At 33.5% G+C, this 15325-nt stretch overlaps 3 protein-coding genes across 3 annotated transcripts; 1 reads left to right on the top strand and 2 right to left on the bottom strand.

Annotated features, from left to right (window-relative positions):
• Positions 1-3152: 3152 nt before the first annotated feature.
• On the top strand, positions 3153-3782 carry LOC148193434 (uncharacterized). The gene has a single exon (XM_088098319.1). The coding sequence runs from the start codon at positions 3364-3366 to the stop codon at positions 3580-3582; it is 219 nt and encodes a 72-aa protein (XP_087954445.1). The 5' UTR covers positions 3153-3363; the 3' UTR covers positions 3583-3782.
• Positions 3783-5662: 1880 nt separating this feature from the next.
• On the bottom strand, positions 5663-10003 carry LOC148193433 (extra-large guanine nucleotide-binding protein 1-like). The gene is made up of 8 exons (XM_088098924.1): positions 8612-10003; positions 8341-8478; positions 8159-8263; positions 7907-8080; positions 7598-7772; positions 7125-7366; positions 6671-6834; positions 5663-6490 (listed from the first exon to the last, which is right to left on the bottom strand). Exons 1-8 carry the CDS (start codon positions 9500-9502, stop codon positions 5872-5874), a joined length of 2508 nt encoding a protein of 835 aa, XP_087955050.1. The 5' UTR covers positions 9503-10003; the 3' UTR covers positions 5663-5871.
• Positions 10004-12276: 2273 nt separating this feature from the next.
• LOC148193432 (uncharacterized) lies at positions 12277-15317 on the bottom strand. Its single transcript, XM_088097981.1, has 4 exons — positions 15078-15317; positions 14086-14743; positions 13289-13364; positions 12277-13211 (listed from the first exon to the last, which is right to left on the bottom strand). The coding sequence occupies exons 1-4, from the start codon at positions 15291-15293 to the stop codon at positions 13112-13114; spliced, it is 1050 nt and encodes a 349-aa protein (XP_087954107.1). The 5' UTR covers positions 15294-15317; the 3' UTR covers positions 12277-13111.
• Between the last annotated feature and the right edge of the window lie 8 nt (positions 15318-15325).

Raw genomic sequence — 15325 nt, 5'->3', positions numbered from 1 at the left:
AATATATTATAAAATCCAATTTCTATAATATACAAAAAGTAATTAAATTACAAAAGTTGGCTTTTGTAATGATCTAGTATAAAGAGGAGATCTAGTAGTAATTCTTCATCGTGAGTACATTACAAGTTGGCTTTTCTTCCTTATTACTAACTGCATTCACATACTAAGAGAAAAAGATTAAATTAGTAGTGGTAATGTAAGTTTTGATGCATTTTATCTAACCTACGAAATTGGACAGGTAAAAGATGGTTTTTTAAATAAAAATAATTAAACATTATTTTTTAAATATTATATTATTTATAAAACAATAATTTATAACTTAAATCATTAACCTTAATATATAAAGATGATAATTACTTGAATTTACTCAATTATTAATTAATCAATTAAAATTTTAAAAAACATTTATAGTATTAAATATATTTTTGATATATATATATATAGCAAGACATGTCAAAATTTTTTGACTCGTTTTACTGCGGTAGATGAATTCATGTTGTTTATTTTGGCTTAATAAGATGGTTCTTATTTTTAGTGACTTTTTTTAAATAACTTTCTTACTTTTTTTGGTTTTAATTGAATTTTTATTTTTTTTTAAATTGAAGCAATTATGTTTTTATTGTTAGTTTTGTACTAACATCATTAAAGATTGTATCACTTGTTACTTTGTGGTTTTTTTTTAAAATATTTTTTTAATTTAAAAAATAAATTAAAAAATTGTCATGTGTCAAATTGACATTGTGTCACGTAGCAATGACCGTGTGAATCGAACAGAAACTAATCGAATAGAGTCGAGCCGAACAGAACAAAACTCTGAACTGAATTGAATCTAACCGAACCAAACAGAACCGAATCGATCCGAGTCGAGCATAATCGAATCGAACTGAACTGAATCGAACGACAATGAGCCGAGCTTAGCTAAATCGAGCTGAGCCAAACCAAACTGAACCGAACCGAGTTGAGCATAATCGAACAAGCCGAGCCCAGCCGAACAAGCCGAGCCGAGCAGAACAAAATCGAATCGAACGGAACCAACCAAACCGTACCGAGCCGAGTCGAACCAAACCGATTTGCTATAAACTATACTAACTCGTTAAAAAGAAAAAGAAAACTATTTGCTAGAAATTATAAAACAAAAATTGTTAAAAAAACTACGTTAACTAAAATAAATATATTGTAAACTAAACTATGCTAGGCTTGAGAGGGAAATAAGTATGAGCTATGTATAATCTCACGCTTTATATAAGCAAAGCACTAGAGAATAATTTCAGTTTTAATATACTTCATATCTGATCAATCTAGTTTTTCTTTTTCTCACTAACTTAATATTGCAAGTTGATTTTGGTATTGGGACGATGATAAAAGACAATATACAAGAATTTTGATGGCAGTCACAACTCTAAAATTATGCTAAGAGACTTTGGATAAGTTGAAAAAGATACTAGTTCAAACATTTAAATAAGCTAAAGAAAAGTGTTAAAGGATTAAGAAATGCCATAAGATGCTTGAGACCTTAAGAGTCTTATTTGAGACCAAAAAAAAAATAAAATAGAAGCCTATGTGAAAAAAGTCACAAAAAATTATTAAACCTTTTTTTACATACCAACGACATGTGGACGAAAACGAATTAGGTTTGTTTGCTTTACTACTCCTAAATTAACGTCACATTGTTGCCATTGTTATAGTCATTTATGTAATTCAAATTTAATTATTTCAATAAATCAAATAACCAAATATAAATTTTAAAATATTACATTAAAATAGTGCTAGATTGGTTAAGAGAGAGAGTTCATTCTCAAAAACTAATTCCAAAACAAAATGTGTTCTAGAAAACTAATTCTATAAAACTTATTCTTAATTATATATGTTACGAAAAACTCTTTTTAGAATATTTCTAGATCAATTAATCGAGAAGCCACTTTTAAAAATTATGGAGCTACAAGAAGAAAAAGCCTATAAGTCTTGTGATAAGTCCAATAATGGCTCAATAAGAAAGCCCAGTGAGAAATTTTGTTGGACCTTTCTTGGAAAAGTTGAGTCCTCCCCAAAAACTCTTTTATCTTTTATAATAATTTGTTTTCGTATATTAAGCTCTTTTATCTTTAACCATCGGATAAATATATTTCCATTATTTAATAAAAATAAAAATGGGAAACCATATAATCTCTTAATTTAAAAACAATTTCACAATCTCTCAAACTTAAAAACAATTTTACAGTCTCTCAAATAAAAAATTAACCACAGCATACGTTAAACAATTAAAAATGTGGAAATATGTAATTATTTTCATTCATACATTATCCTTTAAAAAAACACTGTTTTTTACAAAGTATTTATATTTTATAATTATATTATCTTAGCGTAATTGACAAGCGGACACATAAATATCAAAGTACTAGTATTTATGCTAACTATACAATAATGCAAATTAAATTTCTTATAACCCAATTAAAAAATAAGTTCATTTTTTAGCAACATTTATCACAGTCAATGAATAATAAATTTTAATAAAGTGAGATTAATACAGTGAAAACCTATTTTTATTTTATAATAACTATAGACAAGTATTGTACAGTGAGGTTGCTTTCGTTCATAGTATAATTGAATTATAAGTCATAAAAAGTGATGAGTAGTCGGCAAACGTCATTCATGATGGAGCCCGCCAATGTCATGCATGTATCATATAAGTCATACATATCATCATTAATATTTGGTTTATTATTCAAATAATAATTATTCTGAATTATATACAGATTGATAGCTTTCCAATTCCTATGAAAAACAAAGAGAATACTTTTAATAATAAAAAAATGATGATTGAAAAGTAAACCAGGTTCGAAACATATCTTAACTAATTTATGCTTTAAATATTTTTTAAAAAATTAATACAATAAAAAGGTATTAACAAGTAGTTTTCTTAATAAATGTAGATAGTTATTTTCATATTGAAATTTATAATATTTTGGGTTTGATAAGAAAAAGGAAAAGCAATAATTGAATGCTCAAACTCATCTTATCCTTGAATTCAAAACATGGTACTATCATAATCATGTACTTCCATAAATTCATGGAGCCAGTGGGCCAAAACCAGAGAAAAATATTAATATAGCCAATAGATTTCTCCCACCGAATATCAGAAAGTTTTGAAGTATATCCAATTGAATTGACTGAGTCCTGTGTGCCACTACTGAATCCAAGGTGCTCCAAAAGCTTCTACCTTTTCACATACCCTTTCTACTTTCTTCCTATATAAACCACACTCTCTTCACCATCCATCTTCATGCAAAAACACAAAGCAAAAGCTCAAAGCAAAATCAACAAAACAGAGTCTTTTACCTCACTGGTTTGCAGTTGCTGAAGAAAATGTCTGCTGTTGTAGAGGTGTGGGTTGGGGAGCTTGCAAAGCTGAGAGAAAAAGTACTTTCACGCAAGCCTTTCTTGTCCAAAGCCAAAGAAGGATCAGAAAGGGAACAGGAAGAAAAGGAAGCACAGAAGAAGAACACTGCAGTTACCAGAGACAACAGTGGAACCATGTCAGAGGCAACCATGTGTTTGCTTATGGATCGATTTGTGCCTTGGTGATATGTTTTTCATTAAGGATGTTCTTGCTGATTTTAAGGAATGAGCAATAGCAGAATCAATATGTTTTGTATATTCCATTTCTAGTTGTCTATCTCAGTTCTTAGCCTGCGAGTTATGTAATGGAAGTGTAATGAACTATTGTACATAAGTTCTGATATAATCAAACATGGTATTTGGTATACCAGTTTTTTTGAGTTTAATTTCATGTTTGATTATATACTTCAGTTCTTCTGTTTTAGTTTTGTTGACTCGATATATGTAAATATGCAATTATAATCTCTTTAGATGTGTCGGTGGATTTCATCTTGTAGAAAAGTTAAAATCAGTGCATTATTGGTGCTTATGCAACGTAATTAGTACAGTTAAAATCAATAAAACCTTGATTTTATGATACTTTACAGGAAAAGGTAAACAGAAATGACTTTCTCTTTCTCATAAAGGGGTGCCTTTTGGTGAGATTGTTGGTTAAATTGTCTGTTCTTGCTTTTATGAACAAAAAATATCCGAATCTTCTGCTAATTTTCATTTTTTTATTCGCATAAAAGTTTGGAGCACCTTTCTTTCCAGGATATTTTTCAAGCCTAAAAAATATCAGGGTCAGTACGTGACAAAAAGGTTATACTCACCTCAACCCAGTTCATTGATTTTTGTCACAAAGCTTTAGTTCTGATTTTTGTCACAAAGCTTTAGTTCTGATTTTTGTCACAAACCTCCATTCAACAATGTGCACTATAAAGGGTGATATTTAACAATTTGTATCATAATATCAAAAGGTGATAGCGAAATATATTTCAGCATAGTAAAAGCAAGATTTTTTGGGTCAGCAATGAAAAATATTCTGAAAAGTGTGAAAAAGAATTCTTTTTATACTTATAAATGAGCTCAATCTTGTAATTGTTTATGTTGTTCTTCAGTGAAAAGTTGTAATAGGAATAGATTGTTAGATAAAATATTATACAAGAAAGGGTGTATTATTTAGATTCTGTCAGTCAATTTTCGCTGAATGCAAACCAAAATTCGTAGAGCTAGCAGAAGAAATTCGGATAACACACCATCACCTGTACGCTAAGTGAATAACACCAGTTAAAGAAGCATCAATTTGAAATTTCGTAGAGCGCACGCATACTTGTGCGCTGAGCAAATTAATTAAATCAGAATTGATTTTTAAGTTCGAGACAGACAGAAAGAAAAAAATGCTCGAACAAAGAAAGAAACGAAAATATTTATGAAACTTTCAGGAGACTACTTCAAGGCATCAAGACATCATTGTTGCAAGGGATTGCTTCAAATGTGTACGTTCTAGATGACTAGAGTAGTTAAATTTTTTTTTCATTGGAATTGATGTAATGAACTCACTCTTATGTAATTTTCCTGTTCAATATATAGTTGTTCGTTCATATGTTCTTTCTTGAATTTACTATCATTGTATAGAAATATAATATTATTTGAATGTTTTTAATTACTGGAAAGTAACTTTGAACATGGACATAGATAGAGCACCTAAGTGATTTGGGATCTAAGAATAAACTCAATAACTTGGTCATTCTTAGCATCGGACTTAATGCAAATTGTATGTTAAATTGATTAAGGGATTAACAGTTTGATATATTAATTTAGAACTAGTTGATAAGGGATTAGGACTAGTATGCCTTGATGTGAATGTTTGAATGAAATAATGATATATTGTACAGAGTTTTATCTTCATATGATTCATGAACCTAATTCCAACAAAGTTTCTTTTAAATATAATTCCTTACATACCAACTGTTTGATAAAATACCAAAAATAGTTTCTTGTATTGTTTTATACATTTTGATGTCTAATTGAGCTATAAAAGGAAGAATTGTCATGTGTTGCACAAGTCCTTTGGGAGAAGGATATTTTTACTTATTCACTGTATTTTGAAACGATTTGGTATATTTGTCAAAAAGTTAACATGTAACTAATGTTTGGCAAACTTAAATATTGAGTGACTTTGATTTTACAAAATCAATTTTAGTTAAAATTATATTTAAAGTGAAGTGAATTGTGTTTGAATGGTTTTATCTTAGACTTTGTAATAATTTATACAGAATAAATCTCACATAAAAGTATATGGATTTTGTTTATTTCTAATCAAACATGAATGAATGTAATTTTGATTTATTATATCATACATGAAATTGTCATTCTAAAGTCACATTTACAGAGCATATCTGGAAGAGACTACTTATTATATGGTGGTGACAACAATGTTAATCCAGTACTATTGACTGGTTCCAAAATGTGAGGAAAAAACTAGAGAATTTTCTAGGGTTGATTATAGTTATTATATTTTTCTTCAGAGCTGGCCTCAAAAGTTGTGGATGTTATCTCAGACTTCTCATTTCTCAAAGAGGGGTCCCATTTTTGCCACACCATAACCTCTCTGGCATATCTAAGAGCTTCATCAACAGTAGAAGGTTCCAATCCAGAAACCAGTGAAACAAACAGCTTTCGACCAGTTAGAGAATTGAACCAGCTCTTGAACTTCATACCAATGTATTGAAAAGCACGTTGAGCCAGTGGAGGATGGTTGCTACGTTTGCTAATACTGGCGGTTTTATGATTGTGGCTAATAACTGGATCGAAGTCCAAAAACCATTCACATTGTGTTAGAGGAACCTGTTCAATCTTTTCCTCAAACAGATCAAACTTGGTCAATATGAGAAGAAATTTCTTGTTGCTGAAGACTCTATGAGTGATGATATTTTGAAAGAGATGTCTGGCTGCTAAAATTTTGTTGGTAACAGCTCCTTTACTGTCTACCGTGTACTCATCATAGTCAGTTAAGGCCACTGAGAACAAGACTACATCAGTGTCTTCAAACATGTCTAACCACTTGCACTTTTCTCCAAGGCTTTTTGGATGTACTCTGATGAGCTGATACCTACAAGCACAAACAAAGATTCAACGCAGTGCCGTAAGTTGTTTTATCCATTACAAGGTTTATGCTTTGAGTGGCATAATCAGCTAGCTTAGTTTTGGTTTGGAATTGAAAAATGAAGTGCATAATAACTACAGAACTGAAGATTGTTATCTGTGTAAACTTGATGAAATGAAAGGTGACCTGAGTAAAGGATCATGTCGATAAACAGGGTCCAATGAGTCCTCATGAGCTGACACAGGAAATGAAAATTCCATGGAAGAAAGGCCATTGGTTAAGGTTATCCCTTCAGCATACAAGATGTCCATGTCCAAGGGTTCATAATCTATCCTGGAAATTTCAACAGACTGCATCCGAAGAAATATTCAGATATCTGTGAGATTGAGATAATCTTGTGTTACATAATCCTGTATCAAACTTAAACTAACTCAAGAAGTTCAAGAGGGATTAGAAAGAGGAGAAAAGACAAGATAAATACTTTCTATTCTGTAATAGAGCATTATTAACCTTGTGAACTGTGTAACAACTCTAGTATAGAGAATGGCAGCAGAGTAGAAAAAAAAACAGAACTTTATGAAAGTAGAAATGAATTATGATGCGATGACGATGAATCTGTGGGGGCTAAACATTTTCTTACCCGCTCAAGAAAATATCTAGCAGTTTGTGGCAGATTTTTTATTTCATTTCTCCTGTTGTACGTGGCCTGAATGGCTGCATCCCTCCACAGTTCCTCCACCAGTGGGGCATATTCACGAGCAGCTGCTGGAAATATTTCATCCAAGTTTCCAGACATCATGTATTGGAGTAGCCAATCGGAGAAAGCTCTTAGTCTTGGACTAATGGAATAGGTTGTCGTGTCAATAATTTCTCCAGTAGTCCCTGTTGTAAACTAAACATCAATAACTTTTCTCCTTAACATTCTGTTTAGCAAATGAGGAAATTAGCATTAATCTTGTTGTCAAAGACTGCATGGATGAGGCCATTTTGCTTTATGATGTTCAAAAAAGAATGCAAAAGGAAAAGGTTTGCAATGAAATGTGGATAAACACTTCATTCAGACAGCGCAGACCTCCCAGTTATCTTTTTATATATTCAAAGAAAAGCAATTACCAGAAGAAGTTGATTCACCAACATGTTGTTCGTTACTTTTTTTATACAAACTCTCTTCAAAAATTTCTCGCGCCTCTAGTATGATACCGAGGTACCTATACAAGTTTCTTTGAATTACCAGCTTAGTGTTGTGAAGCTCGGTTTCAGAGAAAGGAACATCATACAGAAGCCTGGCCTGCAATATAAATGGTTCAGTCTAAGTGTCACAAAACTCAAGCCTTCAACATAAAAATTACAGACAGTTATTCAGATGTCAGAGAGATACCAAACAATGTCATGACAAAATAATTCCCTCCAGCAGCATATTACCTGTTTATATATCGTACATGTTCCAGAATTGACAGAACCGACAAGTAAATATTTGTAAAGTATTTTCTGTTCAATGTTGTGTTTGCTAATTCCACTTTCTCCTTCGCCAGAAGGAGTTAAGGAACTACAAGGAACTGGCAGGGATAGAATTAGAGAAGCAAACTTCACTGTAGGCTGTCAAAAACATGCACATATACCAGAGTCATTTACAAGAGATTTATAGCTTAAGAAAAGCTAAACAACATCAGTTACCTTCTCCCATATATGCCCCTTCACATTCTTCTGTCCCACTTCCATGTATGATCCATCATGGCTCACCCAAAAGTCAGTTGTTCCATCACATGGCACTCTTGCCCACTGCAATCAAACAAAGTGACACTTGAGTTTAACAGTTTCAAAATGTATACTATGAAAGTGCACAGATCAACAACCACCTTCAGTATCCATAGCTCTTCTTTGGTAATCTCTCGACCATTTATAGTTACTTCTGTCTTTCCATTGCTTGCATTTCTCTGCAAGTGGCCCCCAACTTCCAACTGTGGGCTAATAATTTGACATGGTCGTTGACCTTCCTGCAGGATCAAGCAGTACACCATATTTGAGCTTTGCTTGTGAAAAGCATAAAGGGTAAGTTCAAGTTCATTAAGCTTCACTCAGATTGAACTAACAAAAAAGAGTATCAATAAGGTTGGAGTTGATGATCACCTTTCCCCAAAAGCCAGATGCTTTATCATACCAATAGAAACCCGGTTGCAATCCTTTTGGGGGGTTTGAACAGGTCAAAAGCAGCGTGAGCTGATCCCAGTCAAGAGGTTCTCCATTCACAATAACATCTTCTGCTGGTATTTGATTTGTTTCACAAAACATCTCATCCTTCATGATTTGTTTCATTTCTCCCTTAGACAACAAGTACTTGAGCATCCGAGAAGGTTTTCCAAGCCTCCCTCGCTTGTTCTCATCAATTCTGTGACCAATGCAAGTGACACATTTTCTGCCTTCAGGCATGGACCCCATTACTCTAAGCACACAGTTGCGACAAAACTTTGCACTGCAAACAATGCAAACCTCCCTCTCAGTTAGACGACTCCCTTTAAGACATCGATAGCACGAACCCTTCTTCCCAACTCTCTCGGCATGCGGCCTCACACGTTTACTATTGTTGCTACTACTTTCTCCACCTGCAGGTTCAACAATCTCTTCATCCTCCACTATCTCATTTGTCTCAGGATTACGAAAAGTCACCACGGAGGGCCGTTTAACATGTTTTGGGTTTAAAGGGTCGTCGTCATCATCATCATCATGATCCTCCTGTTCGCGAGACAGTGGATCAGAAGAAACAGAAGCAGTTTTTGAAGCCAATTCTGCATTGGTTTTTCTAAAGGGTTGGATAACTGGGAGGGACAAGTTGTGAGGAGGAGAATGAGCAACAGGCGCAAACGGGACGTGGTCAAGGTTGAAAGGAAGAACTTCTGGGACGGAGTAGCCAAGAGGAGGGCCTTTGTATTCCTCAGCAAAAGAGTACTCATAGCTGAAATCACCACCAGCATCATGAACTGAAGGCACACCGGGACGTAGATTTTTCAGAAGCGAAGCCATGTACGGTAATATATCATTCCAGAGTAAAACTTTCAAAAACCAACTGAAACAAACCTTTTCACTCCGATCAAATCAACACAACTTGATGCTGCTTATGCTGTTCCTCCACCGCCACTCATTTTCTGAGACGTAATATCTGAATTAGGAAACAGCTAAGTGAGTGGCAATCGGTAGAGAGTATATGAAGAAGACTTGCGAGGGAAAGAGTGGCACATGTTTTGGTTTATCGAACAACGTATTCAAAACGTTGGAATGGAAATTGCTGAGTAAAGAAATGGACAACAACGACGGCGTGGAACTTTTCAAACTACACCAACAGCTATGGTTCGTGTGTTTAATCCTTAAGTATCTGTTGTCATGTCACCTTTGAATAATTGAAAATCATTTTTATGTATATTAATAACTTCCTTTGAATGAAAATGTAATTTGCTAAAAGAAAGGAACAAGTCAATGGAAATTGACACATGCCCAGTTATATATTTTAAAAGCATAGTCAACAACACCTCCAAAAAATATATATATATCTATGACTGGCTAGTATGATTAAATATACTTAATTATAACGCGTTCTGGTTTTCCATTTCTCTAGAAGGACCGAGTTTTACAGAATTCAGGTAGAACATTCCTCTCAGAATAGATAATAATAAACTTTCTCTTTTGTCTATTTTTTTGACTAAAGTTTAAAAGGTTATCCGAATTTTTTTAATATATCCTTATCTAAACTTGGTTTAATAGAAAGTGGTAAACTTGGTATGAGGTTATACCCATGATTAGCATAGTCTCCACATGCCTTTACAAGATGAGTGTATATATTTTATTTACTCGAGGTTATTGGTAGCGAGTAGTAACAAAATTTGATTGATGATTCATCATCAAACATATACTTCAAAACGATTTGGTGTCAAATTAAGAGAAGAAAAGAAAAACCAAACAGGTGATTTTATTAGAAATATGAAGGAGCAGTGTATATTATAATATATATATATATATATATATATATATATATATATATATATATATATATATATATATATATATGTACACACACACATAACACACATGATTCTAACTTTGAAAGGAAGAAATAAAGTGAGTTAAGCATTTATTGCTTTCTTCAAGGGCTAAAACATTGAACAAGCATGGAAAGTGAAGCCTCCGAAAAGAGCAACCTTGGCTTGTTAACTTGCATGGGTTTGGCAGCAAGTTCAGCCAACCCAGATGAGTTCTGATCCATTTTCTGGAGGAATTGAGCAGATTCGTGTTGAATGGAAGCAGCATCTTTTTCCCTTAGCTTGGACTGTTCGCTTGTCCATATATCCACCAGTGCAGACATGACTTGAAATGTACCGAATTAGCAGCAAAAACTGAAAATCAATAATCAGAGAGCTGGTATGAAAAATAAGTGACTGAAATTGAGATGACAGCAAAAACAAGAAAGAGACTTCTGGTAATGTTTAGTTTGATGTGAGAAGTATGTTTGAATATATATATATATATATATATATATATATATATATATATATAAGGTGAGTGAGGTCATTGGGGTGTTAAGATTTAGATAAAGTGAAGCGTTATTTGGAAACTGTGTTCTTTTTGTGAGTTTGAAACTGAAACGTAAAACAGGAACTAGAATCTTAGATTTCATGTTATTATATACGCATGAAAATCTGATGGCGTGAAACCGTGTTACAGCATGAAAGATAAACAACATGCGTGGCACTTGTGGAAGTGCCACTTGCCTCAGAGCAGGGTACGAGATTCTTCTTTTGGATCTGTGTGCGATTGCTAATTTAAACAATTGGGAAAAAGATCCTCTCCGGTTAAAAAAGAAAAACTGGATCAAATATCTAATATTTTGGTGTAGTTTTACGTGATAGAGGTTTTTGAATTGAGTTATTGAATGTTTAAAATAATATTTTGATTTTTATTTCAACAGTAAAATACTAAAAAATAGAAAAATATTAAATATTTAAAAAATATTTTTCAATAAGAGTTCAATTAAAATTATTCTAATTTATGAAATACTTAAAATTTAATTAAAGTATTTTTATTTGTTTATTTTTTTAATAGGTAAGAAATAGAAGGCATAACGCATCAACGTATTCCTGGAGCCTTTGTTTTTAAGCGAGATAGATGATGAAATTGAAAAGAAAGGTGAGATATTTTTTTTATTATTACTAATTTTATTTATTTATAGTATTATTATGTTTATGATAGCAAAGGGCACCAAAGCAGTCCATAATCTATCATAAATACGTGTAATAACATTCTAAAATATATTTTTTGAAACAATATAATAATTAAACGCGCAACGTAATAAAATTATGTTATATCTTGGTATGGGTAGATTATTTCTTGATTTTACTCTCTTACTAATACTCTGATTAGCAGTGACGTGACTTTCTTTTCTTTTATCATTATCTTCAGGACTTTATTTTCCAATTAAACCCAGGAGAATCGTCCGGTCAACTTCTTGTAAGAGGCAAATGAAGGCTTAGGTATTCAATCCAAGCTCTTACATAACTAGGTTAACTCGTCAACGAGATAAATAAAAATGAGCAGAAGTATTTAAAAAGAAAAAAGAGAGAAAGAAATAGAAATAATTCAAAAAATGGTTAAATTTACTGTTATTGTTTACCTATATGTATATTTTTTTTTATCTTCTATTTTCAAATTACTATTTTAATTTTAATTTATTTCTCAGTTGTGTTTATTAATTTTCGTTTTCACCTACCATATTTTTCTTCGGTATAATACCAGAGAAAAGAGGAAAGTGATAGAATATTGGGATGCATACGAAGGCAACTTTAGGTACATGTATGGGAGTGGATAAAAATGAATAAAAGAGCGGAAATATGACAAATGGAATTGAAAGTTACAAATTTCGTCATAAGCTCCAATCTCCAAGTAAAAACCGCATAAGCTGGTCTTCGTTGCTTCAAACCGATGTGCGCTAGCCAATGAGAAACCAAACACGCTGCAATTACATGAGAGATTAGCAATGCGCAATTGATTACTTGACCTATCAACTGATAAATGATTACACGGATACGTGTAATACATCCTGGACGTGAATTTAGCAATAGTATGATGCTCCAGCCAGAAACAAAACATTCTTTCAGCCTTCAAGAGCTGAGGATCCAAAACGTGCTCCTCAATCAGTATGGCTATGCAAGTTGCAGGAGCTAAAAGCTACACTACACTGTTTAAACCAGGAGGGAGGGAAGGCATCGTAATCCTTGTTCATCTCCCACGAGACCAGCTGTGAGCCTGGGACTTCACTGTGGGATGGTAGATGAAAGTCCACATGTAAGGTGAAAAATAGTAACTCTGCCTCGACAAAAGCTGAAATCAAGAGGACGGCAGAAGCTACACAGTTTGGCCCTGGATAGATCAGTGATTGTGATCAGCGAAATACTTCAACAAATGGTTTGATTAATGGGACCTGCAAAAACTTTGTTCTGGTGGCTTCCTGCATCACCAGGAAAAAATAGCTGGCCTAAGGACCCATTCCTCAGCGTGGTCAACGGAACGAGGCTTGAGGCCGATTCTTGCATAATATTGGGAATGGGACTTAAGATGCTCCAGTCTGAGGAACCTCTTGAAACCTCAGATCCATGGTGTCCAACCTTCGTACATGTTGCATAGATTATCTACACTAGTGGCTTGCTTTAGTAGATAATCTACTTGCTCTGCAATATCAATTTCTCTGCAATCCAAAGAAGGCCCAACATTAATAAAACAATTCAGTAGAAGATTTTGTGATTGCGAAAATATCCTACCTACCTGCTTTCAGAGATATCTCGACCATCAATTTTCATCTCAACCCGCCTCAGTACTGACAAGGCATAAGCATTTTTACCTAGCATAAAGTTCAAATATCCACAGATGAAGAAGAGCATGTCAATTCCTTTACATGCAATCACATAAGAAATTATGATGTCTGAACGACATAGTAATAATGAGGTACTAGTAGGCGTAGAAGATTACTTGGTGGTTTTATTACTGTTTCTTATTTTTTTTTTTTCAAAAAATACAGTTCATGAATATCATTGGATATCAAAATGCAATCTCCATAACTTGTTCCATAGTCAAATTAAAACATTTTAGATAATTTTAACTGTGATCAAGACAAGATCTGGACACTAAGTCAGTCTCTTCTAAAACGAGCAAGGAAATGAAAGGAAAAACAGATCATAAAATCACACTTTCTCCTTACTTTTTACATTTAAAAGCAAAACTCAAAGTAAGATCAAACTAAAGAAAAAGAAACTGTCTACTCAACGGCTCATTACAACTCCTTGCCAACTTAATTTTGCCCCACAAAATAATTGTGTAATCATTATACAGAAGGCAACCAGAGTCCATTTATATCATTTAGGACAGTGGGTTTTCTTTTTTATTAGAAATGGGTAACATTAATTTTGTAAGGTTCATATTCTTTCATGTGTTTATTTATTGAACACCACTAGAGAGGGTTACAAATTTTAATGAAAAACTGGTTATTTATTCTACTGATATGGGATTAATAAATTAAATAAGCAGTGATACAAAAAAATAATATATAAAGATTTTGTACATACCCCTTCCAACACGAGTATTGGCATTTACGTTCAGATCACGAGCATCACGGTGTTCTGTAGCATTTTTAATTTCTTTTGCAGAAAGGGGCTCATCTGCTGAATCAAATTTGTCTATGTTCTCATTTGTTGGATTTTGGGAGTTAGCAGGGATGGCAGCAGTTTTATCACCTAGTACAACTATTGCTTCAGAATGTTCAGTGGCCTCATTGATTGATTTCACAGAACCAGAACCATTAAGATCAGTTTCTACAGGAGAAGATTGTGACAGCCCAAAGGGTGAGATTTCTTCTACTTCAGTTTGAGAGAATAGAGCAGTATGCATATGACCTGTGGGGTTTCTACTACTAGACCCCTGTGAAAGCAGGTCTTTATTTCCTGCTGAATCATTCAAGCTATCAGGAAGACTAACTTCGGTTGCTGTCATGTCAGATCCAGAGTCAGTACAGCAGATGCTATCTGGGGGTGATATCCATCCTTTGTCTTCCAAACTAAGTCGAGAAAAGCCAATGAAATCATCAGTTTTATCATCTTCAGACCTAGAGAGACCCACCCCCTCTTTACCATCAAACTCAACAGCATCACCACCCCCACCATCTGATCTTGACAAAGTAGTAGTCACTGATTTTACTTCCTGACTTTCTCCTATTCCTTCAAGCGCCTGAAAACAGAGAATATGGATCTTTCAAACTACAAAAAGAAAAATCCGTGGCCAGTCCAAAGATTTGACTGAAGTAGTGGTTGTTTTTATATACAGATGTATAAACACACACGCATATAGATCAAGGTTATCAATGGCTGAATATGGTTAAAGGACAAAGTTCCGCCATATGATATGTATATATATACATATATATATATATATATGTATATGTATATATATATATATATATATATATATATATATATATATATAGAGAGAGAGAGAGAGAGAGAGAGAGAGAGAGAGAGAGAGAGAGAGAGAGAACAGGAATAGCTTGAAACTGTCAGATTACTTTGTGGAGGTTGCCAGCATGGACATTAGCGGTTCTTGCTAGCCTTGTCAACAATGAATAAAGTCCCTTCACAGCTAACATCAGAGAGGGTACCAAGGGCTTAAAGGTCTGACAAGCCTCCCTGATTCTTAAACAATATGATTGATATATAGCTTGCCCATGGATGTGTGATATTTCCTTCTTGGTCTCACTTTCCCTATCAATTGCATCAGCCATAGCAGCTACATCCTTAGACAGCACCGATTCAA

Source organism: Vigna umbellata, chromosome 9, assembly GCF_029865625.1.
Source record: "Vigna umbellata cultivar VRB3 chromosome 9, Vumbellata_1.0, whole genome shotgun sequence".
NCBI lineage: Eukaryota > Viridiplantae > Streptophyta > Magnoliopsida > Fabales > Fabaceae > Vigna > Vigna umbellata.
The sequence above is the reverse complement of the archived record's forward strand: the minus strand, read 5'-3'. Positions and strand labels throughout refer to the sequence as shown.

Excerpts from the sequence above, each read along its gene's own strand:
- LOC148193434 (XM_088098319.1), top strand. The coding sequence starts at position 3,364 with ATGTCTGCTGTTGTAGAGGTGTGGGTTGGGGAGCTTGCAAAGCTGAGA.
- LOC148193433 (XM_088098924.1), bottom strand. The coding sequence starts at position 9,502 with ATGGCTTCGCTTCTGAAAAATCTACGTCCCGGTGTGCCTTCAGTTCAT. Across the intron at positions 7,773-7,906 it reads CATGTACGATATATAAACAG|GCCAGGCTTCTGTATGATGT; the intron begins GTAATATGCTGC and ends TTTATATTGCAG. Across the intron at positions 6,835-7,124 it reads CTAGATATTTTCTTGAGCGG|TCTGTTGAAATTTCCAGGAT; the intron begins GTAAGAAAATGT and ends CTTCGGATGCAG.
- LOC148193432 (XM_088097981.1), bottom strand. The coding sequence starts at position 15,293 with ATGGCTGATGCAATTGATAGGGAAAGTGAGACCAAGAAGGAAATATCA. Across the intron at positions 14,744-15,077 it reads ATGCTGGCAACCTCCACAAA|GCGCTTGAAGGAATAGGAGA; the intron begins GTAATCTGACAG and ends CTCTGTTTTCAG. Across the intron at positions 13,365-14,085 it reads CAATACTCGTGTTGGAAGGG|GTAAAAATGCTTATGCCTTG; the intron begins GTATGTACAAAA and ends ACTTTATGCTAG.